General features: G+C 41.4%; 1 protein-coding gene across 1 annotated transcript in view; it reads right to left on the reverse strand.

The window, feature by feature from the left end:
• The window catches only part of LOC145390987 (arylsulfatase H-like), a gene marked incomplete at its 5' end in the record, with an annotated part of 228,267 nt that overhangs the window by 104,628 nt on the left and 96,179 nt on the right, over positions 1-27,460 (reverse strand). The window contains 3 exons of the mRNA XM_080265720.1: positions 4,349-4,363; positions 20,990-21,145; positions 22,854-23,017. Of these exons, the coding sequence (XP_080121846.1) occupies positions 4,349-4,363; positions 20,990-21,145; positions 22,854-23,017 (335 nt within the window). The remainder of the gene's footprint in view (positions 1-4,348; positions 4,364-20,989; positions 21,146-22,853; positions 23,018-27,460) is intronic.

A 27,460-nucleotide genomic window follows, 5' to 3' on the forward strand; every position in this document is an offset into this window, starting at 1 on the left:
TTCTGTAGACGAAGTGTTATGTAATGAGGTTTTCTAAACACATATACAACATTAATTACTGGGTATATCTCGTAAACCCGATGCCTTAAAAACACTCACAGGTACCACCTTCGGACAGCTGAAGATTTCTCAAAAATGTTTACTTATAGTTTATAACAACGACAGTGAATTACGAGAGCCCTGGCTGGACTATACCTTCGTCGTCACAAACATGCAAAACCTTCTGAACACACACACACACACACACACACACACACACACACACACACACACACACACACACACACACACACACACACACACACAAATAAGAAGCTGCAAAAAGATGATTACAGATCTCTTTTTTCAAGAAGCAAATGTTCTTCCAGCACGTAGAAGCACTCAGCAGGAGCAATGCCAGCGCCCCACAGCATTATGAGAAGCAAAAAGGTCAGTGCTTCAACTGGATACATTCCATCTTTGTAGCTGTTTCAACATCCCTACTACAAAGAAACAAACAAAAAACTAATAACCTCCCACTACTGTACAGTATAATTTGCCGTAATTGCATCCCTGCTGCACAAACAATATATGAACATACGGCTAACACACCCATTAAAACCTCCAGTCAAAGAAGCATCCTTCATGAACCACCATCAGACAACCAGTCCTCAAAAACGTCGCTGCCTTGAGAGATTAGACAACACTTAGTCAAAGTACGACGTGGCTATGAATTTAGTAACAACACAAATCACTACTTATAGACATTTCACTATGCCCACATTGCACTGCAGCCCTTCGCACCACAAACACACATATTCACTTCAATGCACTTCTCCATCACAGAGAAAAAGTAAATCAAAATAACTCCAGTAAAAGATATCTCGGGACTCTCCTGTGGCCCACTGGATTCACATGCAAATGAGTCTGCATGGGGTTACAACAGCAACTCGAAGAGAGATGTGTTGGAGAGGGACATGTTCATACCGCAAGCCCGTTTATACACTCAAATCCCTCCCGGTGCCGTGAATGGAGGATCGAGGATGCAGAAGGACATATTTAGCCTGCAGTTCACTGGGTTTACATTCAGCTGAGTCAGGGGCAACAGCAACATGGTGATAGTGATAAGACTGCATAATCTATCTATCTATTGCCAGACGCCAAATTCCCGTAAAGGGTGGCCATTTGACTTTGAGTTAGTTGTTTTATGGGGAGGGGCACTAACCCTCCACCAACCCAATTTTTGACACGTATGGAGTACATACTGAATTCGTAAAAAGATTTTTTATTTATTACAAAAGGATGAATTATTATTAATGTTTATTAAAATTTTCACACAACTATAATGCCATGGACAAGCGAGAGGGAGTGCTGATGGTCGTTATTGTTGTTGTTGCTGTTGTTGTTGTTGCTTTTTCCCTAAGTTCATGTGGAGTGAACTGTGTAAACAGCAGAACCTAGTCTGTTCTGCCAGGTGCTCCTACTTATTTACTTATTTTCTAGATGGCGGGATGTTGACGAACTGCCTGTGTTGTGACAATGAGGTGCATGAGACGGGTAAATATGATGTGGATTGAAAGGGTGATGATTGTGACGTAGGGATCCTGGGGACTGTATGAAGTACCATGATGACATGAGTGAACACTTCAAAAAAGAAAGCGCTGTAATGATGGCGATTATTTTAGACAACACGCTACGTGCTCTTTTACTTCGTGCAATGAACCATTTTGGAGTGGAGTACTTTAGAACCATAGGAACAAAAACTTTCATGGACACAAGCTGTATCTTCAAATCCAAGATGGCTGCCATCGTCGATCTTGAAAAGAAATGGCCGACGTAGAACCTAGAAAGTATTTATCATAGACATTTCTGTGATACGTCCAGCATATTTGATGTTCTAGAATATTTGTGAATGCGTTTAAAGTTGAAGACAAGGAAGCATTACATAAATTCGATGTTTTATAATATAATTAATGTCAACAGTGTAGGAGTGTCTTGGTAACATTTATGAGAAGGAAAATTAGACAGCATATGACGGTAACTCCAAAGACGCTGGTAACTCCAAACCAACATTAGAAATGTCTTCCTCGTTGTTATTAATGCTGCAAATGACTCGGAGGTTTGAATTTCGGACTGAATATGCCTAATCCCAAATGAATACTAGCAGCTGTAAAACCGTGCCTGCTAACATGAGTACTCATGACTGGAGATTATGGTACGTCAGTCAAGTGATAGAAATAAACCAAATCTGGATTCTTCATCACCTTGAACCTCAGAAAATACTCTGAAAGACTCAAGCACATATTCTTCTACTTATAAAGAGGTTCCACTTCCTAGAGCTAAAGGACAAGGGACCACTTAACCTCGTCGAGGTGTAGCGGCCCCACCGACTGGATTAACTGTCCGGAACCCGTCTAGAGAATCTGGAATCCGTATGGAGGACAATAGTTATTCAGGAGTGGCTAATTGGTGGTCCTTCAGAGCTGAGATAAGCCTAGCAAGCCACCAGCTCTTGTAATCTTGCTCAAGATATGCATACCTTGCCTCGGAATCCGCGGATTAACCAGTTGATGACACATGAACGATATAAAGGACTAGGTTTACGGATTGCTACAATAAATGAGTCGACAATGATGGAGAAGGAAGAAGAAATTGTCAAAATTATGAAGGAGAGAAACTTGAAAGTGCTTGGTGTTTGTGAAACTCGATTCCAGGAACAAGGCAGAAAAACTATACATTATAATTATCAAATTATGTGGAGTGGGAGAAATGATAAAATGCATGGAGTGGTAGTGATAGTGAACCCCGAAACTGCAGAGTATATTACTAACGTGACATATACTGATGAAAGAATAATACAGTAGCAATATAACTGAAATATATATAAATAAAATTTTTCAGGTTAATACGACACAATAGGGAAGACCAAATCGTGAAAAATAAGAATTTTATAATAATTTACAGAACGCACTGGATCAAAGTGCAAATGTAGAAAATGTACCAGTGACGGGAGACATGAATGGACATGTTAGTAGGGAAAGAAGGCTGACAAACGTGATTGGAGCGTTTGGCGTGGGAGATGGTAATAGGAAGGAGAGCGAGTTATTGACTTCTGCATACTAAATAATTTATCTATAATAAATACCTTTTATCAACAATAAGATAATCACATTTTTTTTATTTTGGCCTATCAACCATCGGGGTCAAAGCCCTTGGTTATTAAAGCCATATATATATGTACACACACACACACACACACACACACACACACACACACACACACACACACACACACACACACACACACACACACACACATCCATGCATATAAACATGCACACTTTATATAGATATATATATATATATATATATATATATATATATATATATATATATATATATATATGTGGATTGATCAATCATTTCCTGTGGCACCCTCGGGGATGCATAGGGCCTCGATGAACTCACACCACCACATCCTATCTTGTGCTAACTCCTCAAGATCTCCCCAACACTCATCTCCAGCTTCCCGTCTCATTGTCCTCACCCACGTCTCTTTTGGCCTTCCTCTACCTCTCCTACCAAGTGCCACCCACCCTGGTGTACCTCGTACTATTCCCTGTCTCCTGTACACATGTCCTAGCCACTTCCATCGTGAGAATCTAACATATTCATCGATCGGCTGCACTCCCGTTATTTCTCTAATTCTACTATTTGGTATCCTTTCCCACCACTTAACTCCTAATATTCTTCTAAGTGCTTTATTTTCAAACACCAAGAATTTATTTTCCATAGTCACTGTGCTGTACCAAGACTCGTGTCCATAAATTAAGATACTCCTAACCATTACCTTATAAAGTTTGATTTTTGTATGCACAGAGAAATTGTTATTATTCCAAATATTTTTAAGCATTCCCATTGCCTGATTAGCCTTCTTTAACCTTTCCTCGAATTCAAAGTTCAAAGAACCATCCTTGGCTAAATAAGTACCTAAATATTTAAACCTATCAACTTGCTTTACAACCATACCTCCAATTACACATTCCTGTGCATTTTCCATATTCATATTGATTATTTCAGTTTTTCCACAATTAATAACCAAACCCACCTTGCGACCTTCACTCACCAAACAGTCCAACACTCTCTGCATCTCTTCTGGCCCATCACAAATCAAAACTATATCATCTGCATAATCTAAATCCAAAAGTTTCCTGTTCTCTCCCCAAAGTATACCTGCACCGGTTTCTGTTCCAACGCGTTTCATAATGTAATCAATGACCAATATAAATAGTAAAGGTGATAGAACACCACCTTGAATTACTCCGGACTTGACTTCAAACGAATCACTCAGACAACCATCAACCATCACTTTACAAAATGTGTCCTCATGCATGTTCATAATGACCCTCACAAACTCCTCTGGTATTCCATAATGTCTCATGATCTTCCCCATAGTCTCTCTCGAAACACTATCAAAAGCCTTTTCAAAATCAACAAAACAAAGACTTAACGGTACTCTCATTTCATTAACTTGCTGCATCAAATGCCTAACTATAAAGATCTGATCATTGCATATGTGGATTGACTGAAACTAAATGGTAAGGTGAAATGGTGAGAGAATGAGAATATGGTTTAGGTATATGTGCGGGAGTCAATGAGAATGAGAGGGCAAGAGAGGGAGTATGTCTGATGATAAGCAAGAAGTGGAAAGAGAATATGAGAGAGTATGGAACAGTGGGTGCAAGGATTGTATGGGTGAGGATGAAAGTAAGTATACATGTGTGGGCGATTGTATGTGTGTATGCCCCAACAGAGGATCGAGTGACAAGAGTGAAAGAAGAGTTTTGGGCGAGAGTAGAAGCATGTATGGACAAGTTTGAGAGGAGCGAAAGAGTGCTGTTGATTGGAGACATGAATGGCAAAGTTGGGAATGTACGAGTGGATGGAGTGGTTGGTCAGTGGGGTGTCCCAGCTGAAGTAGATGGGAATGGTAGTGCTTTGGTGGACATCTGTGCTTGTAAGGGGTTGACAATAGCCAACACCTACTTTCGCCATAAGATGATCCACCGGTATACATGGAGAGTAATGAGGAGGATGGATGGTGAACTTGTTGAACGAAAGGCAATGATATACTACGTGTGCGTGGATGAGCGAATGGGAAGACAAGTGTTGGATGCAAGAGTGTGGAGAGGGTGGGGGAATGGAGTCTCGGACCATCACTTAGTGATGGCCAAGGTAGAACTGCAAAGAAAGTGGTTGAGGAGACGAAGGGGAAGACAGGAGGAAGCAGCTCCTGTGAGAAGAGTGGAGAAATTGCAAGATAGTAAGAAAATGACAGAGTATAAGAGCATAGTGGAAGAAAGATTGGGAAGATATGAGCTAGAGCAGATGGAAGGGGTGGAAGACGTATGTTAAGGAGGTATCACACGGTACCTCGTATCAGGAACGGCCGAGGAAGATTTAAGTGGAACGAAACTTGGACGCTATCACACACGTTCCTCGTATCCTCGGCAAAGGACATGCTTCTCACACTGTTGCCAGAGCCCCATCTCGCGACTGTGGAAAGTGATCGCTGTTGCTGACTCGGTAGAGAATAAGAAGCAACTTTGTTTACAAACATGTACACACACCGATGAGAAGTATACATCACATCACATTATCCAGGAGCCCCATCGGTTAAAATGGCTTTCGGTAAAAATGACTGGTAGCAGTACGTCTACCTGCAGTGAAATCCTCAGTTGTAAACACGTGATTATTATATCGACATCACAGTTTCCTCGGTATAGGAAATATTAACTCTTTATAAGGGTTTCAAAATGATTGATATTTATTCTAAAATATTAATAAGTATTCAGTGTTAGGCTAAATGTTCAGTGCTCTAGTATGATATATTTTCTGTCGAGTCGCCTGGGTTTTGGTCACACTGTTTTGCCCGTCATATCCTCGGCAGGAATCCATTCAGATGAATTGCAAATGCCCGTGGTATCGTCGGCAATTTTACCACGTTACCGTTCCGATTTACCATCGTATCCTCGGCAAACCTCGTATGAAGTGCCGTGTGATAGCCTCTTAAGATATCCACGGAAGAGATAGGCGCAGCGTGTGAAGCGGTTTGTGGAGTGAAGAGGAGATGCACGGGTGTGCAAGGGACAGCATGGTAGAATGATGAGGTGAAACGAGCTGTGGAACAAAAGAAGAAGGCATATATTGAATGGTTAGCGAGTAGAGGTAGGGGAGAAGATGAGAGAGAGAAGAGAGAGGTATATGTGAGCATGAGAAGGGAGGTTAAGAGACTGGTGAAGGAGAGTAAGAAGAAAGTGGATGAAGAGTTTGGAAGGAATCTGAGTGTGAAATGGAGGGAGAGTAAGAAATTGTTTTGGAAGGAGGTAGAGAAAGTAAGGCAGTGTGAAAGGGGAAATAGTAGGAGAGTGAAAGATAGGAATAATAGATTGTTGGTGGTGAAGAGAGAGAAATTGAGGAGATGGAAGGAGCACTTTGAGGATTTGTTGAATGTAGAGAGTGAGAGCAGTGCGAGTATGTGGTGTGGTTGGGGAATGGCTGGGAGAAGAGATGAGAGGAGGGAGGAAGAGATCAGTAGGTCGGAAGTAGTAGAAACGATGAAGAAGATTAAGGTTGGGAAAGGCCCCAGGAATTGATGGAGTGTGTGGTGAAATACTTAGGTATGGGGGTGAGATTGTTGTGGAGTGGATATGGAAGTTGTGTAGATTGGCTTGGGAAGAGGGAAGGGTTCCAGAGGACTGGAAATCAGGTATAATTTTTCCTTTATACAAAGGAAAAGGGGAAAGAGAAGTATGTGGCAACCATAGGGGTATTTGCCTTCTTAGTGTGACTGGTAAAGTATATGGTAGAATACTCATTGATAGGGTTAGGCATATGACAGAGGAGCTAGTTGGAGAAGAACAAGGGGGATCTAGGAAGAGAACAGGGTGTGTAGATCAGATATTTAAGATGTTTAGTGGAGAAGTATCTAGAGAAGGGAAGGAAAGTGTATGCTGCCTTCATGGACTTGGAGAAAGCTTATGACAGAATAGATAGGCAAGGTATGTGGAAGGTATTAAGAACATATGGAGTGGAGGGGAAAGTGTTGAGTGCTGTGAAGAGTATGTACGAGGGAGCTAGGGCTACGGTGCGAGTGGATGGTGAGCTGAGTGAGTTCTTTGATCTCAGTGTGGGACTGAAACAGGGTTGTGTGATGTCTCCATGGCTGTTTAATATATACATGGATGGGGTTGTAAAGGAGGTGCAAGGTAGGGCAGTGGATGTGGGGGTGGCTTTGATGAATGAGGGTGAGATTTGGAAGCTTCCGGTGTTGCTGTTTGCTGATGATACAGTATTGTTGAGTGAAGATGAATGGGAGTTGCAAGGTTTGGTGAATGAATTTGGGAGAGTGTGTAGCAGGAGGAATCTGAAAGTTAATGTAAACAAAAGTAAAGTTATGGTGTTTGAGAGAAATGAAGTCAGAGTGTGCAGTGAGGTTGGATGTATCAGGATATGGAGAATGTGAGTGCATTCAAGTACTTAGGTAGTGTGGTGAGTAAGGATGGAACTTTGGGGGATGAAGTGCGTGAAAGGGTACAGCAGGGAAGGAAGGTTGTTGGTACACTGAAAGCAGTGATGAGAAATAGGGAGGTGAGTATGGAAGTTAAGAAATCACTGCATGATAGTATTGTGATCCCTACCCTTACGTATGGAAGCGAGGCGTGGACCTTGCAAGAGGGGAACAAGTCAAGAGTGAGAGTAGTGGAAATGAGTTACTTGAGAGGAGCATGTGGAGTGACGTGGAGGGACAGGTTGACGAATGAAGAACTGAAGGAACGTTGTAGGGTGGATGTGGATGTGGTTGAGAAGATTAGGAGAAATACACTGAGGTGGTTTGGACATGTGAAGAGAATGGAGAATGAAAGACTGACTAAGAGGGTGTATGTAGGTGAGGTGGAGGGAGGGAGAGGGAGGGGTAGACAGAGGATGAGGTGGAGGGATGGAGTTGAGAGGTATATGAGGGAGGGAGGATGAGTTGGGGGAGGGTAGTCAAATGGTGGGTGACAGAGCGACTTGGAGACGTTTTGTCTGCGGCCACCCTTTGCGGGATTAGGGAGTTGGGCTATTGATAGATAGATAGATAGACATTATAAACAAAAATGCCCAATCTAAAGAACCTGAAACTAATCACCTAAATGACAAATCGCTAACTTATACTAATCCTAAAGAGACAAATAACTAAACCTACACTAATGGTAAAATGACCTTGACCAAGAGAACACCATCGACTGCAAATGGAGCTGGTACAGATATAACGAAAGACTGCAGGAAGAGAGTGACAAATCAATGACTGACCTGATGTTAACTAACAATAAGAAGATATTTGCAGATGTTAAAGCTATATCATCAGTTTTTCTAGATTCAGATCACAGAATGATACTGGGAAAAGTAAATGTACACGTACCAAAATGTAGAAATAATAAGAAAAGGAAGAAGTTTACACTCGAAAACCTTAAAAATAAAGAATGTGTTGAACAACCAGGACGCAAAGTTCAAGAAAAAATAACAAATGAAGGAAATAGTAACATCAAGAGCAAATGGAAACATTTTAAAGATGCTTTAAAAATGACTGCTGAGGCAGTGATACGGGTTAAAGTTAGTGGAAACACTAAAAGGAAAAAACACTGCCTAGTGGACAGATGATGCAGAACAAGCAGTGAATGCGAAAATGAAAGCTTTTCGTAAGTCGATGAAAACAAGACAGGCTTAACTATGTAGAACTAAGAAATCAGGCTGAAAATATAAAGAGAGCACAAAAACAGAAGTTTGGCAATGTATAGGGGAAGACCTGAGTAGAGGTATGGAAGGGACAAGAAAACTATAATACAGCACAGCAAGGAGCTATTGAAAAGGAAACACCGAAGTTGCATATGCAGTAAAAGATAAACAAGGAACTAACCTTCATCCAGTATATTACCACTACGCCAGGAATATCAGAAGATGTATCGGAGGGATGGAGTAGTTATTTTCAAGAATTGCTAAATGCAGGGGATTCTAATGATGATAATGAGGATATGCAGGAAACACAAGAACAAAACTTAGAGGAGTATGAATATGACATAAGTGATGAGGAGGTAAGAAGTGCCACTGATAAAATGGAAAATGGTAAAGCGCCGGGAGAGGGTGGGTTGCCAGTGGAAATGATCAAGGCTCTTGGAGAGACAGGAATAGTTTGGTTGAGAGAAATAATAACTGATGCTTGGAATATGAGAGTGATACCGGAGGATTAGAGAGAACCCATTGTTTGCCTTTTTTACAAAAAGGGAGATAGAACTGTGTGTAACAACTACAGTATAGAGGAATTTCATTGTTGTCACATGCAGATAAAATATAGGAACGTATTTTTGAAGAGAAGGATGACAATGCAAGTAAAAGATATACTTGGAGAATAGCATTATGGTACAATGGATTTTTTTTTACGCTCAAAATGATATTAGAAAAGAGTTGGGAATGGGATATAAGAAATGATATTCTCGTAATGTTCATAGATATGGGATAGGCCTTCGATCGAGCACCAAGGGAAAGATTGTGGAATATATTGAACCAAGAAGAATACAAACTGACACCAAATTTAAGACATCAATCAAAAGTAATTTTATTAAATGTGAAAGTAAAGTTAAACTCAGAGACGGAGATACAAACTGGTTTGAAATCAAGGAGTCCAACGAGAAGTTATTTCCCCACTCCTCATTGTCATATTCATAGATAAATGTATTAAGGAAACAGAAAGAAATAATGACGATATGATATTTGCTTATGCAGATGATGCAGCAGTTGTGCGTGACTCTGAAACGAACTTACAGGTTTTGGCAGAACGTTGGAATTATTTAATGATGGAAAATGGGATGAAGATAAATACCAAGAAAGCAGAAGTAATCGACGTTTGTCGAGGAAATACAGAAATGAATGTAACAATGAGAGGAGAACAATAAAGCAGGCGAACAATTTCCAGCACCTGGGGGTGAATTTCAATAGAGAAAACAAAAAGGAAGAAGAAATAAATGGCGGACTAACTAAACATAATAATATAACAGAATTGTACGCAGTACAAAAAGATAACCATGTATCTAGGAGCTGTAAGGTTACAGTTTGTACCACTGTTCTCCGTCCAGTATTACTCTATGGTCCAGTGACTTGGCCATTGATGCAGAAGACCAAGTCTAAAATGCAAGCAGCTAAAATGAGAGATATTACTGCTAATTAAAGGAGTTACAGGAAGAGATCGACTAAGAAACGTGGACAAAAGAAGAGAACTATGAGTAATCAGTATTATGGAGGTGGTTGAAAGGAACAGACTGAGATGGTATGGACACGTGCAGAGAATGCATGATGAAAGGATACCAAAGCAATCAGTGGCGTGGATACCGCATAGAAAAAGACCAATAGGAAGACCAAGGAAAAGATGGATGGAGGGAGTGGAAGAAGCTGCTGGGTGAAGAGGAGAGCGACTGGAGAACGTGGTACGACGGGCGATGTCTAATGTACTGGGGTCGCTGGAAGGACATCCCAGACAAAGCCTCGGTGACTGACAGGCTTTGACCTAGCAGGCGCCGGGTGAGAACGGGTGAGAATATGAGAATAAAGAGGCTGTGAACAATAGCCAGGAACTAAAAAAATTATAAGCACTTCATGTACTTGTAGTTGTAGCTAAGATTCTCGTTGTAGTGGTGGTGGTAAGCAGGCTATGATGCAGCTGAACATGATTAGTTTTAACTAGTTTGCCACATATCATGTAGGAATTATGTCGAAGCCAAAAAGTGCCGAAAGCAAGAAGTAAGCGTCAAAGGCAAAAATCATTAATCTCAGTGAAAACTCGCCAAATAAACATTGGTGGCAAATCCATTACACAGACCTCACTCTCACCCACGAGACAGTTGATATTTCCTGTCTTTTGTGACGGAGTGGGCAAGGCGAATGAGCTAATGAAGGCCACAATACTTCTCTTGACTATGACAAAAAATGAGTGACTGTGCTCTAGTGTTAGATGAACGCATTCTGTGTAAAGAATATACTGAACGTGTAATAGCTGCTAATGCTATTCTCAAACAAGGTTGATTTGATTGTACAGGAAAGTGGAGAACGTTAGATGCGGTGAAACTGAGTCATAACATTACGTAGATGCGTGCAAATGTTCTCAACGAGATATGTAAGTTCTCTGAGGAGAGTCATGTATCAAGGAACCTTCTTTGACAAGCTCCTTCCAGCTGCCATATAACTACAGACAGCGAGACAATGAAAGTGAGACATTGCTGGTCCTTGGTTTCCGATGATGATCTGCCCAGATGTGTGGCTGATAATTATGAAAGACAGTAAGTTAACAGAAATCTCCTCCCTGCATGTAGCTACCAAGTTCCTCTGGCAAGTTACCTTCACGTGAAGCAGGCTTTGAAAATCTCTTTCTCAGCCTCCTGTGAATATGAATACATTCCATGCACGATGAAACTTGCTCGTACATGCATCTTGATGGACCAGGTATCGATAAGTTACCTCCTGGATCTGAGAAGTCAAAGGCTGTTGCATCAATCTGCCTGCAGGTCGTGACACCTGTGTTGGTTGCAAGTCCGAGAAACTTAATTTTCCAGATCACGTCACGGCTAGGGAGGCATCGGTTTCAGTTTACATTGCTCTAAACATGCCTCTTCACGCTGGCTGAGAATCGGTGATCAGTGATGTGCATTTAAGACGACATCTTATACAACCATCTAAATTCGGCGCCATAAGACCGAGTTGTTGCGGCACCAAGATGTTATTTAATAGTTCAGTTCGACCATTTGAAAGAGCTGAGTACAGACATCGGAAATTCATATAATCTTTCCCATGGAGAGGGTTTGCGTGGTGGAGACTCCTTTTTTAGCACGTTATCATTACGGACAGCTTGGCATGTTTCTTGTAACTCTCATCATACAGTGGTATGAAGAATTAGTTTAGTTCTGAATGAAAGAATGTCACGAATCTGCTTACCGTACACGTGTTTTATTTAGTGTGTTTGTGTTACGTGATTTGGCTGGTTACTGGTTGAATGTAATTTACCCCTATTCTACCATTTAGATATACTCTGAGGAACAATCTTATTATCCCAAATTCCCAGATCAAACATTGTGTTCTGTATGTGAAATCAATAAATATTATGATTAAACCATTAAACATTGCTACAACTGGAACTATTTCTCCAGTGTGACCTTTAGATGCATCTAAAATGCAAAAGCGGTCAAAGAAATTAGTTAGTTGGCTTCAGATTGGCTTGGAAGTATATAATAATTTTTAAGGTAAATGCTTCCTGGTTTATAGACTAGCCAAGATGGTCAACAGTAACCATCTTGGATTTTACGATACAAGTTGCTTCTTAAGATAATTATGTTTCTAGGGCCCTAACGAAACTTTTTTTGTCAACCGGGATGTTTTCATCATAACTTGAAGCCTGTACACAATTAGCACTTAACGTATCCACTCTCTATAGAGATAGGCCCTTTTTTTTTTTTTTTTTTTTACTCTATCACTAGAAATTTAGAAGTTGAAACTCACTAGAAATTTAGAAGTAGAAATTTGTTTCATTCCTTCATTCTTTCCTCTTCCTTCTGTCTATGGATGATTTTAAACTCCCTCTTCTGTCTTTCTTTCCTTCAGTCTTTCCTCTTCCTTCCGCATATGGGTGACTCTACACTGAGTGACAAGAATGGTTTCCTGTACACCAGGAAACCATTTACTACGCTGTGTGGTAACCAATTAACCAGATTACGGCGCCTGATGGATTGGTGGGTAATTAAGGCGCTCTAATCGGACAGAGCCTGTGTAGGTTTATATCCAAGGGAAGGTTGGGGTTTATTGCTCACGTAATGGCACTCAGGGATGAGTGAGGCTGGTCACTCTCATCTTAAATGTCAGGACCAACTTGCCTAGCCCCAGGCTCCTACGCCCCTCATGGGACAACATAGGATTGGGTGACAAATGAATGGATGAAACAAATACAAAACTGTTACCTGATAGGAAGAAATAAAATGATCATAGCTAAGACTGAGAGTTTTGGAGACTTTTTCTTTTACCATCAACGGTCAGCTCAGATGCAGGACATTTGGTAGTAACACAGAACTCTTATCTTCTTTACGAAAATGTAAAGTAAGGAAAAGAGGGAGAGGTGTCTGACTTTTAATATTTGAAATGATAAACCTATTGCTAACCAGGATACAGATTAAAATTTTCAGTAATAGTGTGTGTATATATATATATATATATATATATATATATATATATATATATATATATATATATATATATATATATATATATATATATATATATATATATATATATATATATATATATATATATATATATATATATATATATATATATATATATATATATATATATATATATATATATATATGGATGAGGTATATGTGCAGGAGTAGATGAGAATGAGAGGGCAAAGGAAGGAGTGTGTATAGTTGTGAGTAAAAGATGGAAGAAGAGCATAAGACAGTATGGATCAGTTGGGTCAAGGATTGTGTGGGTAAAGTTGAAAGTTGGCATACAAATGTGGGCGATTGTGTGTGTGTATGCGCCAACGCAAGATCGTGCTAGAAGAGTGAGAGAAGAGTTCTGGACAAATGTGGAAATGTGCATGGAAAAGTTTGGAAGGAATGAGAGAGTGTTTTTGATTGGTGATATGAATGGTAAAGTTGGTAATGTGAAGGTGGATGGAAGAGTTGGTGAGTGGGGTGTGCCTGCTGAGATAGATGAGAATGGGAGTGCGTTAGTGGACATTTGTGCTGGGAGGGGGTTCGTGATAGCCAATACCCTCTTCAGGCATAAAATGATCCACAGGTATACATGGCGAGTGATGAGAAGGGTGGGTGGTGAACTGAATGAAAGGAAGGCAATGATTGATTATGTGTGTGTGGATGAAAGGATGCGAAGATGTGTAAAGGATGCAAGAGTGTATAGAGGTTGGGGGAGTGGACTTTCTGACCACTACTTGGTGGTGGCCAGAATTAGGATGCAAGTGAGATGGAGGAATAGAAGAAGGGAAAGACGAGAGGAAGGAGTAGTTGCAAGGAGAGTGGAAAGGTTACAAGAGGATGAGAAAAAGGCGGAGTATAAGAGAGAAGTGGAGGAACGATTGGGCAAATATGAATTGGAGCAGATGGGAAACGTGGAAGGTGTGTGTAAGATATTTACAGAAGAAATATGTGCAGCATGTGATGTGGTGTGTGGAAGGAAGAGAAGGCGGAGGGGGGTACAAGGAACAGCGTGGTGGACTGAAGAGGTGAAACAGGCTGTGGCACAAAAGAAGAAAGCATACAATGAATGGGTGAGAAATAGGGGCGTGGAAGAAGTTGAGAGGCGGAAGAGAGAGTTATATGTGGAAAGGAAGAGAGAGGTGAAAAGATTAGTAAGAGAGAGTAAGAAGAGAGTGGATGAGGAATTTGGAAGGAATTTGAGTGTAAAGTGGAGGGACTGTAAGAAAATGTTCTGGAGAGAAGTGAAAAGAGTAAGACAGGGTGGAAGAGAAGTTAGCAGGGGAGTGAAAGATAAAAATGGTAGATTACTAGTGGAGAAGGGAGAAAAAGTGAGCAGATGGAGAGAACACTTTAACCCCTACACCGCGGGCTTGTTTACCAATTACTTGCGTGTCCCGCGGGGTTATTTGGGCTCCGAGAGACTCTCAAAAAATATTTGCTAAAAATCAGTTATTAGTCCTAGAATAATAAAATTATATATGCTTATAGCACATACCTTCAGCTTTCTCCTGGAATGATTGTTGAGCCTTCGTCAGTTTCCGTAGGACTTGTGGAGACCTCTGAAGTAGGGTAACTAAGTCTCCACTTTACACTTCCCGACAACCCGTTATATGATTACCACAGCCAGATACAAACACTATAAACACTATTCTACCATTTTCAAGTAGTTTGGGATCCATACTAAAAAAAAAAACAGTGTGAAAGCAATGGAAATTACGAGCGCGTCTGATCGCCGCACTTGCGCTAGTTCGCTCTAGGCACTCTGTCATTTATTATTCATAAAACCCCTCACACTTTATATTTCTATTACTATATCACACTTATATATATCTGGAGTCTTTCTCCATAAGTTTCATTCAGTCGTATTATTTTATTGTCACTGAAGTCATTCTATTTTTCAGTCAGTAAAATACGTAGAGAGCCACGGATTCACTCTCACTGTTATAACATAAATTATTTGTACTCATATTCTTATATTACTAATTACTTACATTACTATTTACATTTTCTATTCTATTTTCAATATTTACCCTTCTATTTTACTTACAATATGTTATTCACTGTCACTTTCAGTAAGATGAAACTATAGTACACTGTTCAATCATATGAACTGAACATCCATTGCTTTCACCTGCTATTTACACATTATTTACACATTATTTCCAAATAATTCTGCTTCCACACTTGCACTGTTAGAACTGCTTCTGGCTGTGATAATCGAAGAAGCAGGTTACACAGAGGGAACCTGGCATTCAGCGCACTGCCAAGAGGTGCGTTTATGCTCAGGTGTGTGGCGTGTGGTATGCGCACATACCTGACACCTGCGAATCGCAGCCTTCCTTTTCCCTGTGGCAGGCATTAGCTCAAGTCTGTGCCGCTCCATATACGCCCTCTGCTCAAGTCGGTCGGGAAGTGTAACTGGATGGCGCCTTGGAGTTGCTGCTTGCACCTTCCCATATTTTTCCAGCAGCTGCTGGACACAAGTCCTGGCGAACAACCTCAGGGAGAAGGACTTGGGTGGCTTTACCTTCATCTTGTACAGGATGAAGGCGTTCAGCATCGTCATATCTATGAGATGCAGAAAAACTTTCTTGTACCACCTAGTATTCTTCCTGAGGCAGTCGATCTCACCAATCATCATGTCGGACTTGTCCACCAGCCGCATGTTTATATTATAGTCCAACACAGCATCAGGTTTCATCACAGGTTCGCCTGTCCTACGGTCGACCTTCCCACTGTCTCTCATCTCCCCCTTATGTACGGTGGTGAGCATGTGCACGACTCTCTTGTCATGCCACCGTATTGCCAGCATCTTCTCAGACTTGCGTAGGTGCACGTCTCCTCGCTGCGAGTTTCCTGCCTCTGGGAATTTGGGGAAGTTGGCACGATTACTTTTGAGAGTGCCGCGGGAGCCAATGCCGTGCTCAGAAAGGTATTTGGCAAGTTTCGGTGCTGTATAGTAGTTGTCTGTATACAGCACATGATTCCCACCAAAATACTTTTCTAGGAGCACTTTCACTACACAGCCTGAGAAGCCAAGGGGGTGTGTTTTATCGAGATCGACAGTGCTGGCTGAATATATGACGAAGTCAAGGATGTACCCGTCTTACAGTCGCACAGTACAAAGAACTTAATTCCAAAGCGATGGCGTTTGCTTGGAATGTACTGGACAAACCGAAGACGTCCTCTGAACAGAACCAAGGACTCATCAATGACAACCTTCTGAAATGGGTGGAAGAATGACATGAACTTATCCTTCATTCTGTTCAGAATCTCCCGGATCTTCCAGAGTGGGTCGGTTTGGGAAGGTACATCGTTGTCGGCAAAGTGCAGGTTTCCCATGATGTTCCGGAAGCGATCTCTGGCCATGTACTTGTTGAAGGTCGGTGAGGGTAGTAAGGGGTCCATGGACCAGTATTCTTCCAACTCATGCTTCTTGGAGTGTGGCATAAGAAGCATGAGGGCAAAAGAACACATACAGCTCCTGCACTCCCAGCATGGTCCACTGTTGCATCTTGGCTGCACCTGTACCACTAGCAGCACGTTGTGATTCGAACCTGTTAGTCTCATCACATATGTGCTGCATGACTTCGTCATCTAGGAAGGCCAAAAGGTAGTCGACACACTCAGCATTTTCGTCCATAGTGAAGGCAGGCTGAACTCCTGACGAGCTCTCATCGAAAACCAGGTTTTCGGGGACAAAATCTGACCCTTCCGTCCACGCGAAGGCGTCCAGGATTCCCTGGCATGGCGGTGGAGGGATGGTGGTGGTGGTGGTGGTGGAGGTTGGCTGAGAGGGAGGCTTATCACGGTCAAGGTCACTCGCACTGACCCTAGGTTGCCATACAGCACTAGCAGCCCTTACCCTACTAGCTACACTACTTCTCACTCTCTTAGATCTACCTCTACCTCTACGGCCGGCCTTCACTGTTGATGCTGGTGGTGACTCCGACGACGAAGACTCCGGAGATAACTCAGCCGACGATGATGACGAGATGAGTAAAGCGGGGCTTGGGGAACGGGGAGGTGAATGATCTCGTGACTCATGGCGGGCTGGGTCACGTGGGGGCATTGTTCTGGGGCTAACACGCCGCCTTTTCACTCCCTTCCCAAATTCTTTTCCTTCCTGCACTAAAGGCTCCTTTCCCTTGGAGCTACACACAGATTCACTGGTAGGAGCACTTGTTGTCGCTGTTTCTGGCGCGATAAGTTCACCCGGCTCATCACACGATTCACCGGAATCGTCAAAATCGCTTGTCCATTATTATCATCGACAATTCAGCAAGTTCTCGTGCCACTGCAGAGTCACTGAGGCCCTTTCCTGCTTGCCTCAACACTTTTCTTGGGGGTAAGGTCACGGGGCCCTTTGCAATGGGCGCAAAAGCGGCAGGAATGGCAGGGCGCAGTGCGACATGTTGTCTCTGCAGTGGAGGACAAGGAACTAAATGCCGCGGCTTATCTGAGAAGGGAAGGGTTGACAATGACACTTTAGGCTGACTGCTGCTAACTTACAGGCTAATTTTTTATAGGTAGAAAATCTCGGCAATAAATAAAGAAATAGGTACTTCCAGGTGAATGTAAATGTCAATTAGGATTCTCCCTTCCTTTCTGATATATATTTTTATTACAGACATCGATTACAAGGCATAAATCAAAGGGGAAATTACCGTGATAATGTAGCGAATGAATGCACGTGAGGTTTTGTCAGGTGATAATTGGGCAATTTCAGGAGTATAACACTATCACTTACCTGTTTTTTTTTTGGTATATATTATTGGGTAAAAATATTGGGCATAGGGCTTATTTCAATGGATGAAATCTGTGGAAAAGAAGAGGGAAATTTCCGTAGCGCAGCTGCGGCGTGGGAGGTGAGAGAGAGGGTAATGGAGGGCAAGTAGGGAGGAGTCAAGAAGGGGTAAATTATCTGAGAAGGGAAGGGTTGACAATGACACTTTAGGCTTACTGCTGCTAACTTACATGCTAATTTTTTATAGGTAGAAAATCTCGGCAATAAATATAGAAATAGGTAGTTCCAGGTGACTGTAAATGTCAATTAGGATTCTCCCTTCCTTTCTGATATATATTTTTATTACAGACATCGATTACAAGGCATAAATCAAGGGGAAATTACCGTGGTAATGTAGCGAATGAATGCACGTGAGGTGTTGTCAGGTGATAATTAGGCAATTTCTGGAGTATAACACTATCACTTACCTGTTTTTTTTTGGTATATATTATTGGGTAAAAATATAGGGCATAGGCCTTATTTCAATGGATGAAATCTGTGGAAAGAGAAGGGGGAAATTTCCGTAGCGCAGCGCGGCGTGGGAGGTGAGAGGAGAGGGTAATGGAGGGCAGGTAGGGAGGGGAGTCAGGAAGGGGTTAAAATAGCTAAAATGTCAACAATGGATGGGAGTACAGATGAGATTTGGAGTGCTGACTAGTGTTGAACATTGGCAGTACTGATATATGATACAAGCCACCACTTGAGAGCCCGGGATAATTCAAAATAACACAGAATCACAAAAGTGACGCCCCGCGGTATGATCCATTGTAGCCGAGCGTCACGAAAGTGACGCCCCGCGGTTAAGGGGTTAAGGAATTGTTGAATGTAGAAGATGGAAGTAATGCAAGTATAAGTGGCTGGGGAATGGCTGGGAGAAGGAGGGAGGTGAGAAGACAGGAAGAAATCAGTAGGATAGAAGTTGTGGAAGCAATGAAGAAAGTTAAATCGGGGAAAGCCCCAGGAATTGATGGAGTGTGTGGTGAAATGCTGAAGCATGGGGGAGAGATAGTAGTAGAATGGATGTGGAAGATGTGCAGATTGGCCTGGGAGGAAGGTAGAGTCCCGGAGGATTGGAAGTCAGGTATAATTATTCCCTTGTACAAAGGAAAAGGGGAAAAAGAAGTGTGTGGTAATCATAGGGGCATTTGTCTTCTTAGTATAATAGGAAAAGTGTATGGTAGGATACTTATAGACAGAGTTAGAGAAAGAACAGAGAAATTAGTTGGAGAAGAACAGGGAGGCTTTAGGAAGGGAAGAGGTTGTGCAGATCAGATATTCATTCTTAGATCTTTAGTGGAAAAGTTTCTAGAGAAGGGAAAGAAGTTGTATGCGGCTTTCATGGATTTGGAGAAAGCATATGACAGGGTGGATAGACAAGGATTGTGGAAAGTGTTAAGAATATATGGAGTAGATGGGAAGTTGTTGAATGCTGTGAAGAGTATGTACGATGGTGCGAAGGCTGCAGTGCGTGTGGATGGTGAACTAAGTGAATTTTTCTCTTTGAAAGTTGGTTTGAAACAAGGATGTGTCATGTCTCCATGGTTGTTCAATCTGTACATGGATGGGGTAATAAAAGAGGTACAAGGTAGGATAGTGGATGTTGGAGTGGCCCTGGTGAGAGAGGATAGTGTTTGGAAACTCCCTGTACTGTTGTTTGCAGATGATACTGTGTTGTTGAGTGAAGACGAAGGGGAGCTGCAAGGCTTGGTGGATGAGTTTGAGAGAGTGTGTAAGAAACGGAACCTAAAGGTGAATGTAGGGAAGAGTAAAGTGATGGTCTTTGAGAGAGGTGAAGTTAGTGAATGTACAGCGAGGTTAGATGGTGAGGAATTGGAAAATGTGAGTACGTTTAAGTATTTGGGTAGTGTGATGAGTAAGGATGGAGGTTTGGAGGGTGAAGTGCTTGAAAGGGTACAGCAGGGAAGAAAGGTTGCTGGTTCCTTGAAAGCAGTGATTAGAAACAGGGAAGTGAGCATGGAAGTGAAAAAGTTACTACATGACAGTATTGTGATACCATCTCTAACGTACGGAAGTGAAGCTTGGACATTGTTGGAAGGACACAAGTCAAGAGTGAGAGCAGTGGAAATGAGTTATTTAAGAGGAGCCTGTGGAGTCACGTGGAGAGACAGGCTGACGAATGAGGATATAAAGGAGCGTTGTGGTGTGGATGTGGATGTGATAGGAAGCGTTATGAGGAATACACTGAGGTGGTTTGGCCATGTGGAGAGGATGGAGGGCGAAAGACTGACGAAGAGAGTGTATGTGAGTGAGGTGGAGGGGGGAAGAGGGAGGGGGAGGCCGAGGATGAGATGGAGGGATGGGGTGGAGAGGTATATGAGAGAGGGGGTGTGAGTTGGGAGCAGGGCAGTGAAATGGAGGGGGACAGGGCGACTTGGAGGCGATTTGTTTGTGGCCACCCCAAACGGGATTGAGGCGTCTGGCAATATATATATATATATATATATATATATATATATATATATATATATATATATATATATATATATATATATATATATATGAAATGGTCATGTTTGAACCCGAAAGACATCAGGACATAAACGATTAGACGATCTGTGTCTATCTGCCATAAATCCACCTCCCTACCTACCTTCTCATCCACTCACTCTCTCACCCACCCACTCACTGACTCACACACAACTCATTCACTGACTCACTGACCCAAATGCTTATCCACCTCGATTGCTCACCTGACCAGTTATCCTGCCTGTCCTGTCTTTACCTTTAGGCAAATAAGAAATCCCATTTTCTGATGAGGAGAGGCAAAACTATTGTTTGAGGCCTTGATCAATGACAGGTTAAAACCTTAAAGACAGTTTAAAAAGTCTGAAGATATTTTTAATATAATCTCCTTGTTAGAACTCTAGAATTTGCCATACAAGTATAAATTTAGAACTGTTACCTCCTCTGGGTAAATGTGTGCGAAGGAAAACCATGCAAGGAACATGACAAAGTGTGTAAGGAGCAGCAAAAGGAGAACAGAAGTAGCCCCCAAAGTTCTCCTGTGGTGTCCCAAGAGTAAGCTGCATACCACCACCACCCACGCCACTGCCAGGCCCTGTAATAGTGACAGTGTTATCAATATTGTTATTCTTGTCCTCGTCATCATTACGATTATCTTATCGCCATTAGTAAGAGGATTAGTATCATTGTCAAGATCATTAATGAGAAACTTTCCTTTTTCATAGCCTTCAAAATATGTCTTATTATAGCATTTTGATCAGCACCAATAGCAGTATTATCTTCACTATTAATGTCAACCCCATCCGCATCAAAATCATTGACATCAGTATTATCATCAACTTACGTCATCATTAGTAACAACAATATTTTCATTATCATCATCGACATTGCCTTCAATATAACTAGTCCTAGTCCTATCATCACCATCATTATTATCATCCCTGACCAGTTTCCCACTTTGTAACTGAGCTCATGAAATCTGTCTGCCCCTACAACGATCATATTCAACCCAAAAAGGAACTCTCTGACTGAAAGGTTCAAACATTGTGTGTCAGTCTATTGTTCATACTAAGAATAATTTTCAACTACCGGACGACATCATTGACTCCGATAAATGCGTTATTTTTCTCGTTGTTATCAGATGGTTACAGTAATCTTAGGAGGGACATTTTGTGGTGATCTTAAAGAAGAACATTCCCAGTTCCTTCAGTTCGAAACTTCTTTCAGTAGGTGAATGAAACTATTAAGACACAGCAAATATAAACTATAAAGAACATTGTCTGTCTGATAGGATTAAGTGCAATAAGAACGTCGTGCCGTGAAAGGACTATCGTCATATTGTAGTAACGTGACAAAAAAATACAATCTCTCATCTTCAGTGCTGAGTTGTAACAATACTTGAACACTAGAATATGAGTTTACTCCATAAGAAGCGTTATGAAAAGGACGTAAAACCATAGCATTGTCTTTTTAAATAGCTGAGGTGCCCAAAATAATCAGCAAAAGGGCCACAATTTTGGTCTGTATAGCGTAAAAAGTACGACAACCAGTGCCACTTTGAATCTCGCTTGGGTTATTGTCCGTCGTCGAGACAGAAGATCCAGACACCCTTTCCTTCTATAAAATTAATCCTTTCAGCCAGAGGACGTCATATTTACTTAAATTAGAGGTATTCCTACATCTGGTCGATTTTGCTCAACCTACAAAAGCACTCATGTACTGAAGGAGATAATGGAGACTATATTATCCCATTAGTTCGAAAAAACTCCTTAGCTGAATAAAATTATGAGGAAAAAACAATACTAATAATACGTCATCGGAAAGAAAGGAATAAAATAGCATTAAGTTAACAAGTGGGTTGAAAGTTACTTTACACTTAGAATGGATATTACAGCATTTCAGAAAGTTAAGACTGCACGAAGGAAAACAGTCCTATAATCTTTGCTTCTCGTCTAGAAGCTGCAAAAAAATACATGAATGACTGAATGAATGAGTGAATGAATAAATAAAAAGGTGTCATAATGGAAGAGTTAATCACTTCAGTCCAATGGCCTATTTTCCGTTTCATGCATAATTTCCGCAAGTGGTTATCGTATGAAATCAAAGAGTATTTTAGAATACAGGGATGAATTGTTGCTTTCCTTTACCTCTTCAGTATGAGAGGGCTTTCCTAATGTGTATGAAGGCTTGTGGTTGTTCCTTGAATAAAATGTAAAAATGCGTAATACAAGTGAAGGCGCTCCAATTCCTGATGACGACAGAGGTCTAAAATCCTTTTTAATTTTGTGTTTCCGGTCTCAAACCTGAAATCTGTCCTTCTCCAGAGGGAACGTCCAGAAGGGTCCACTCGTTTTTGAGCACCGAGAGACACCGACTGGAAGCCCGTAGAAGGACTGGAAGCCGTGGTTGAGGGGCCCGGGGCAGCGCCTACCCAGGAAGCTGCAGCTCATACCCAAGTGCCACTTGCCTGTGACGTACGAGAGGTGTCATCATCATCATCATCATCATCAACATCATCATCACCCCAACCCCAACGAGAGGAATGCGTGACATTCCAACTAGTATGTGACTGGGATGCCATAGGAAGAATGGAATTCTAAATAGGTTTGGATACACGAAAAATCTGCTCCAGAAAGTACCACTTGCCTGCAGAAAAGCTATATATATATATATATATATATATATATATATATATATATATATCATCATCATCCGGACCTACTCTCTCACCCCAGGGCAGGGTAAGGAGTAGCAACCAATGCTGGGAACGCTACTAATAAAAAGTAGCGGCGCTCCCATTCCCGTTACTAGCTCGAAATAGTGACGTTACTGGTTTCGCCCCTTGATACGAAATGTAGCGGCGCTCCCGCTACTTTGGATAAGAAAAAGGTAGACGAAGGAAAGGTTAACAATAATCTGTGATATAGCAATACACTATATGCTGTTTTCGATAATATTAGTCAGTCTGAGTGGTTATGTCGTGTACCAGTAATGTCAGTATTTACTTATATTGAAATATATATATATATATATATATATATATATATATATATATATATATATATATATATATATATATATATATATATATATATATATGTCGGTGTCATTTTAATGAAGCTTAGAGCCGAAGGTAAAGGAAAAAGCTATTTACTGTAAAATGTACCAAATGTTATTTTACATTGTTACCTAGTACACCTACTGAAAGTAACATACGTAAATAAAAGGCAAAAAAATGTGGCCTACCATTGATACACATTATATAGATTTATTATATTTTCAGTGATACCTATTTAAGGTATGTACGAAAACTAACGTAAAAATGAACTGGGGCTTTCTATTAAAGGCTATTTATACAATAGCAATGTTTTTTCTTTTCCATTACTTAAAACTGAAAGTAACATACTATTACGAAATAATAACGTAGTGAGTAAGAATTAGTCTGATTGTGAAGGAGAGAGCGGGACTTAGAGACGGGGATAGTTAGAGGTGTGTGTGTGTGTGTGTGTGTGTGTGTTGCCTACATCTAGTTGACATCCTTATTTATCTTTACTTAATTTAAATGATAAATAAGTAACTAGCAAAATCCTGTCTAATTATTGCACATTACTAATAAATAATAATTAATAAACTACTGATGTAGAACAAACATCATTAATTGACAGAATTGACAAAAGTATTATTTTTCGTCATTAATAAATACAACCAAACCGTCGGCATATCTGTATGTACTCACCGACTCCGGACCTGTATTCGTCGCGTGAGTAACGAGGAGCGCTGTAACGCGTGAGTACAGCCAAAAAGGAGCGGAGTTCTCAGTTCCGCTACTGGTTAAAAAAATGGCGTTACCACCATCGCTATCAAAATAGTAGCGGCGCTATTCCCAGTTTTGGTAGCAACGTCCAGACAGCCAAAGTTTGCCCATTTCAATGGGCCACGCTTCCATTCACTCATCATTCAAGCCCTCGAAATCCTGGCTCCATCAGATAGGCCAAAAAAAAAAAAAAGAAAAAAAAAAAATCACCACGTTCTGTAGCTTCTCATATATCGATCTGATAGAGCCAATCCGAACGTTGTCATGTTAAAAAGGGTGTCATATCCCTGGTTATTCGCTTCTCCGCACAAAATTCATCCAGCCAGCTCTGTTTCCTGTTAGTCCCTTAGCATCACCGACTTTCATACCTCTCTTCCTCACATACTCATCCACCATATCCCTCCGCCTTCTTTTTGGCTTACCTCGCCTCCGTCCCCCTTCAAATTCGCTCAGATATATTGAACATTTCTCACCACATTATTGTCATCCATTCTCTCCACAAGATCAAACCATCTCAGCACACTCTTTTCAATTCCAGTGTCCACAGAGTGTCTCACTCCGCATCTCCACTGCTTTTACTATTGACTTCATTTTCATACCAAACCATACTCTCACATCCGTGTTTTAAAGCTGGCATTAACGCTACTTTATGTAAGCCTCGCGCAGCTGCAACACTCAAGCCTCTGTTTTAGCACCAGCTACTTTCCTTCCTAGTATCACTCTACTTACATTTCTTTTGCACATTTTCCTCTTTTTTTTGTCCCCGTACCCAGGTATTTTAACTGCTTCACCAATTCCAGTCTCTCTCGATTTACTGTAACATCACACTGGCAGTCACCTTCTCTCTCAATAACCATCACTTTACTCTTTTCTATATTTACTTTCAAGGCACGACGCTCACAGACATCTACAAAACTCTACATCAGTCTACACATTTCTTGTCCGGTTTTTGCAAGAAGCAGAGCATCATCAACATATAACAAATCTGAGATATTCCATCCGTCATAATTCACTACCAACGCCATCCCTCTTTCCATTACTCGTGTTTTTACTTTTCTCATCACCTCCTCCATATCTGTCTATCTATCTATTCCCAGAGGCCTTAATCCCGTAAGGGGTGGCCACAAACAAATCGCCTCCATGTCGCCCTGTCCCCCGCCATTTCACTGCCCCGCTCCCAGCTCACACCCCCCTCTCTCATATTCCTCTCCACTCCATCCCTCCATCTCACCCTTGGCCTCCCCCTTCCTCCTCCCCCTTCCACCTCACTCACATACACTCTCATCGTTAGTCTCTCACTCTCCATCCTCTCCACATGGCCAAACCACCTCAATCTGTTTCTCCTAACGCTTCCTATCACATCCACATCCACACCACAATGATCCTTCACTTCCTCATTTGTCAATCTGTCTCTCCATGTAACTCCACATGCTCGTCTCAAATAACTCATTTCCACAGCTCTCACTCTTGACTTGTGGCCCTCCAACGAGGTCCAAGCTTCACTTCCATACGTTAGAGTTGGTATCTGAATACTCTCATGTAGTAACTTTTTCACTTCCATGCTCACTTCTCTGTTTCTTATCACTGCTTTCAAGGAACCAGCAACATTTCTTCCTTATTGTAGCCTTTCAAGCACTTTACCCTCTCAACTTCCATCCTTACTCATCACACTACCAAAGTACTTAAACGCACTCACATTTTTTATTTCCTCCTCACCCAACCTCACTGTACATTCACTGACTTCACCTCTCTCGAAGACCATAACTTTACTCTTCCCTACATTCACCTTTAGATTCCGTTTCTTACATACTCTCCCAAACTCATCCACCAAGCCTTGCAGCTTCCCTTCGTCTTCACTTAACAACACAGTATCATCTGCAAACAACAGCACAGGGAGTTTCCAAACACTGCCCTCTCTCAGGGCTGCTCCAACATCCCCTGCCCTATCTCGTATTTCTGTTATAACCCCATCCATGTACAGATTGAACAACCATGGAGACATGACACATCCCTGTTTCAATCCAACATTCAAATAGAAACATTCACTCAGTTCACTATCCACACGCACTGCGCCTTAGCATCATCATACATACTCCTCACAGCATTCAACAACTTCCCATCTACACCATATGTTCCTAATACTTTCCACAATCCTTGCCTATCCACCCTGACATATGCTTCCTCCAAATCCTTGAAGGCGGCATACAACTTCTTTCCCTTCTCCAGAAACTTTTCCACTAAAGATCTAGGAATGAATATCTGAACTTGACAAACTCTTCCCTTCCTAAAACCTCCCTGTTCTTCTCCAACTAATTCCTCTGTTATTTCCCTAAGTCTGTCAGTATGTATCCTACCATACACTTTTCCTATTACACTAAGAAGACTAATGCCCCTATGATTGCCACACTTCTTTTTCCCCTTTTCCTTTGTACAGAGGAATATTTATACCTGACTTTCAATCATCCGGGACTCTACCTTCCTCCCCGGCCAATCTGCATATCTTCCACATCCATTGGACTGCTATCTCTCCCCCAGGCTTCAGCATTTCACCAGACACTCCATTAATACCTGGGGCTTTCCCCATTTTAACTTTCTTCATTGCTTCCACAACTTCCATGCTATTGATTTCTCCCTCTCTTCTCACATACCTCCTTCTCCCAGCCATTCCATTTGTACTCGCATTACTTTCACTCTCTATGTTCAACAGTTCGGTAAAGTATTCTCTTTATTTACTCACATTTTCTCCCTTCTCCACTAGTAATCTACCGTTTTTGTCTTTCACTCCCTAACTAACTTCTTTGGCATCCTGTCTAACTCTCTTTACCTCTTTCCAGAACATTTTCTTACATCCCTCCACTTTACACTCAAATTCCTTCCAAATTCCTTATCCACACTCTTCTTACTCTCTCTTACTAATCTTTTTACCTCTCTCTTCCTCTCTATCTATAAATCGTCCATCTCTCAACTTCTTCCACTCATTATATGCTTTCGTCTACGAGATTTTCGATGGCTTAAGAGCTTATTTTAGAACGGTATTCCGTAGGGAGAATAGCTATTTTAGGGAGTGTCAGGTCAGTGAGGAACCCCAGGTCATGG

Source organism: Coenobita brevimanus, chromosome 16 (genome assembly GCF_032717465.1).
Source record: "Coenobita brevimanus isolate Jiangsu-jjx chromosome 16, ASM3271746v2, whole genome shotgun sequence".
Taxonomy (NCBI): Eukaryota; Metazoa; Arthropoda; class Malacostraca; order Decapoda; family Coenobitidae; genus Coenobita; species Coenobita brevimanus.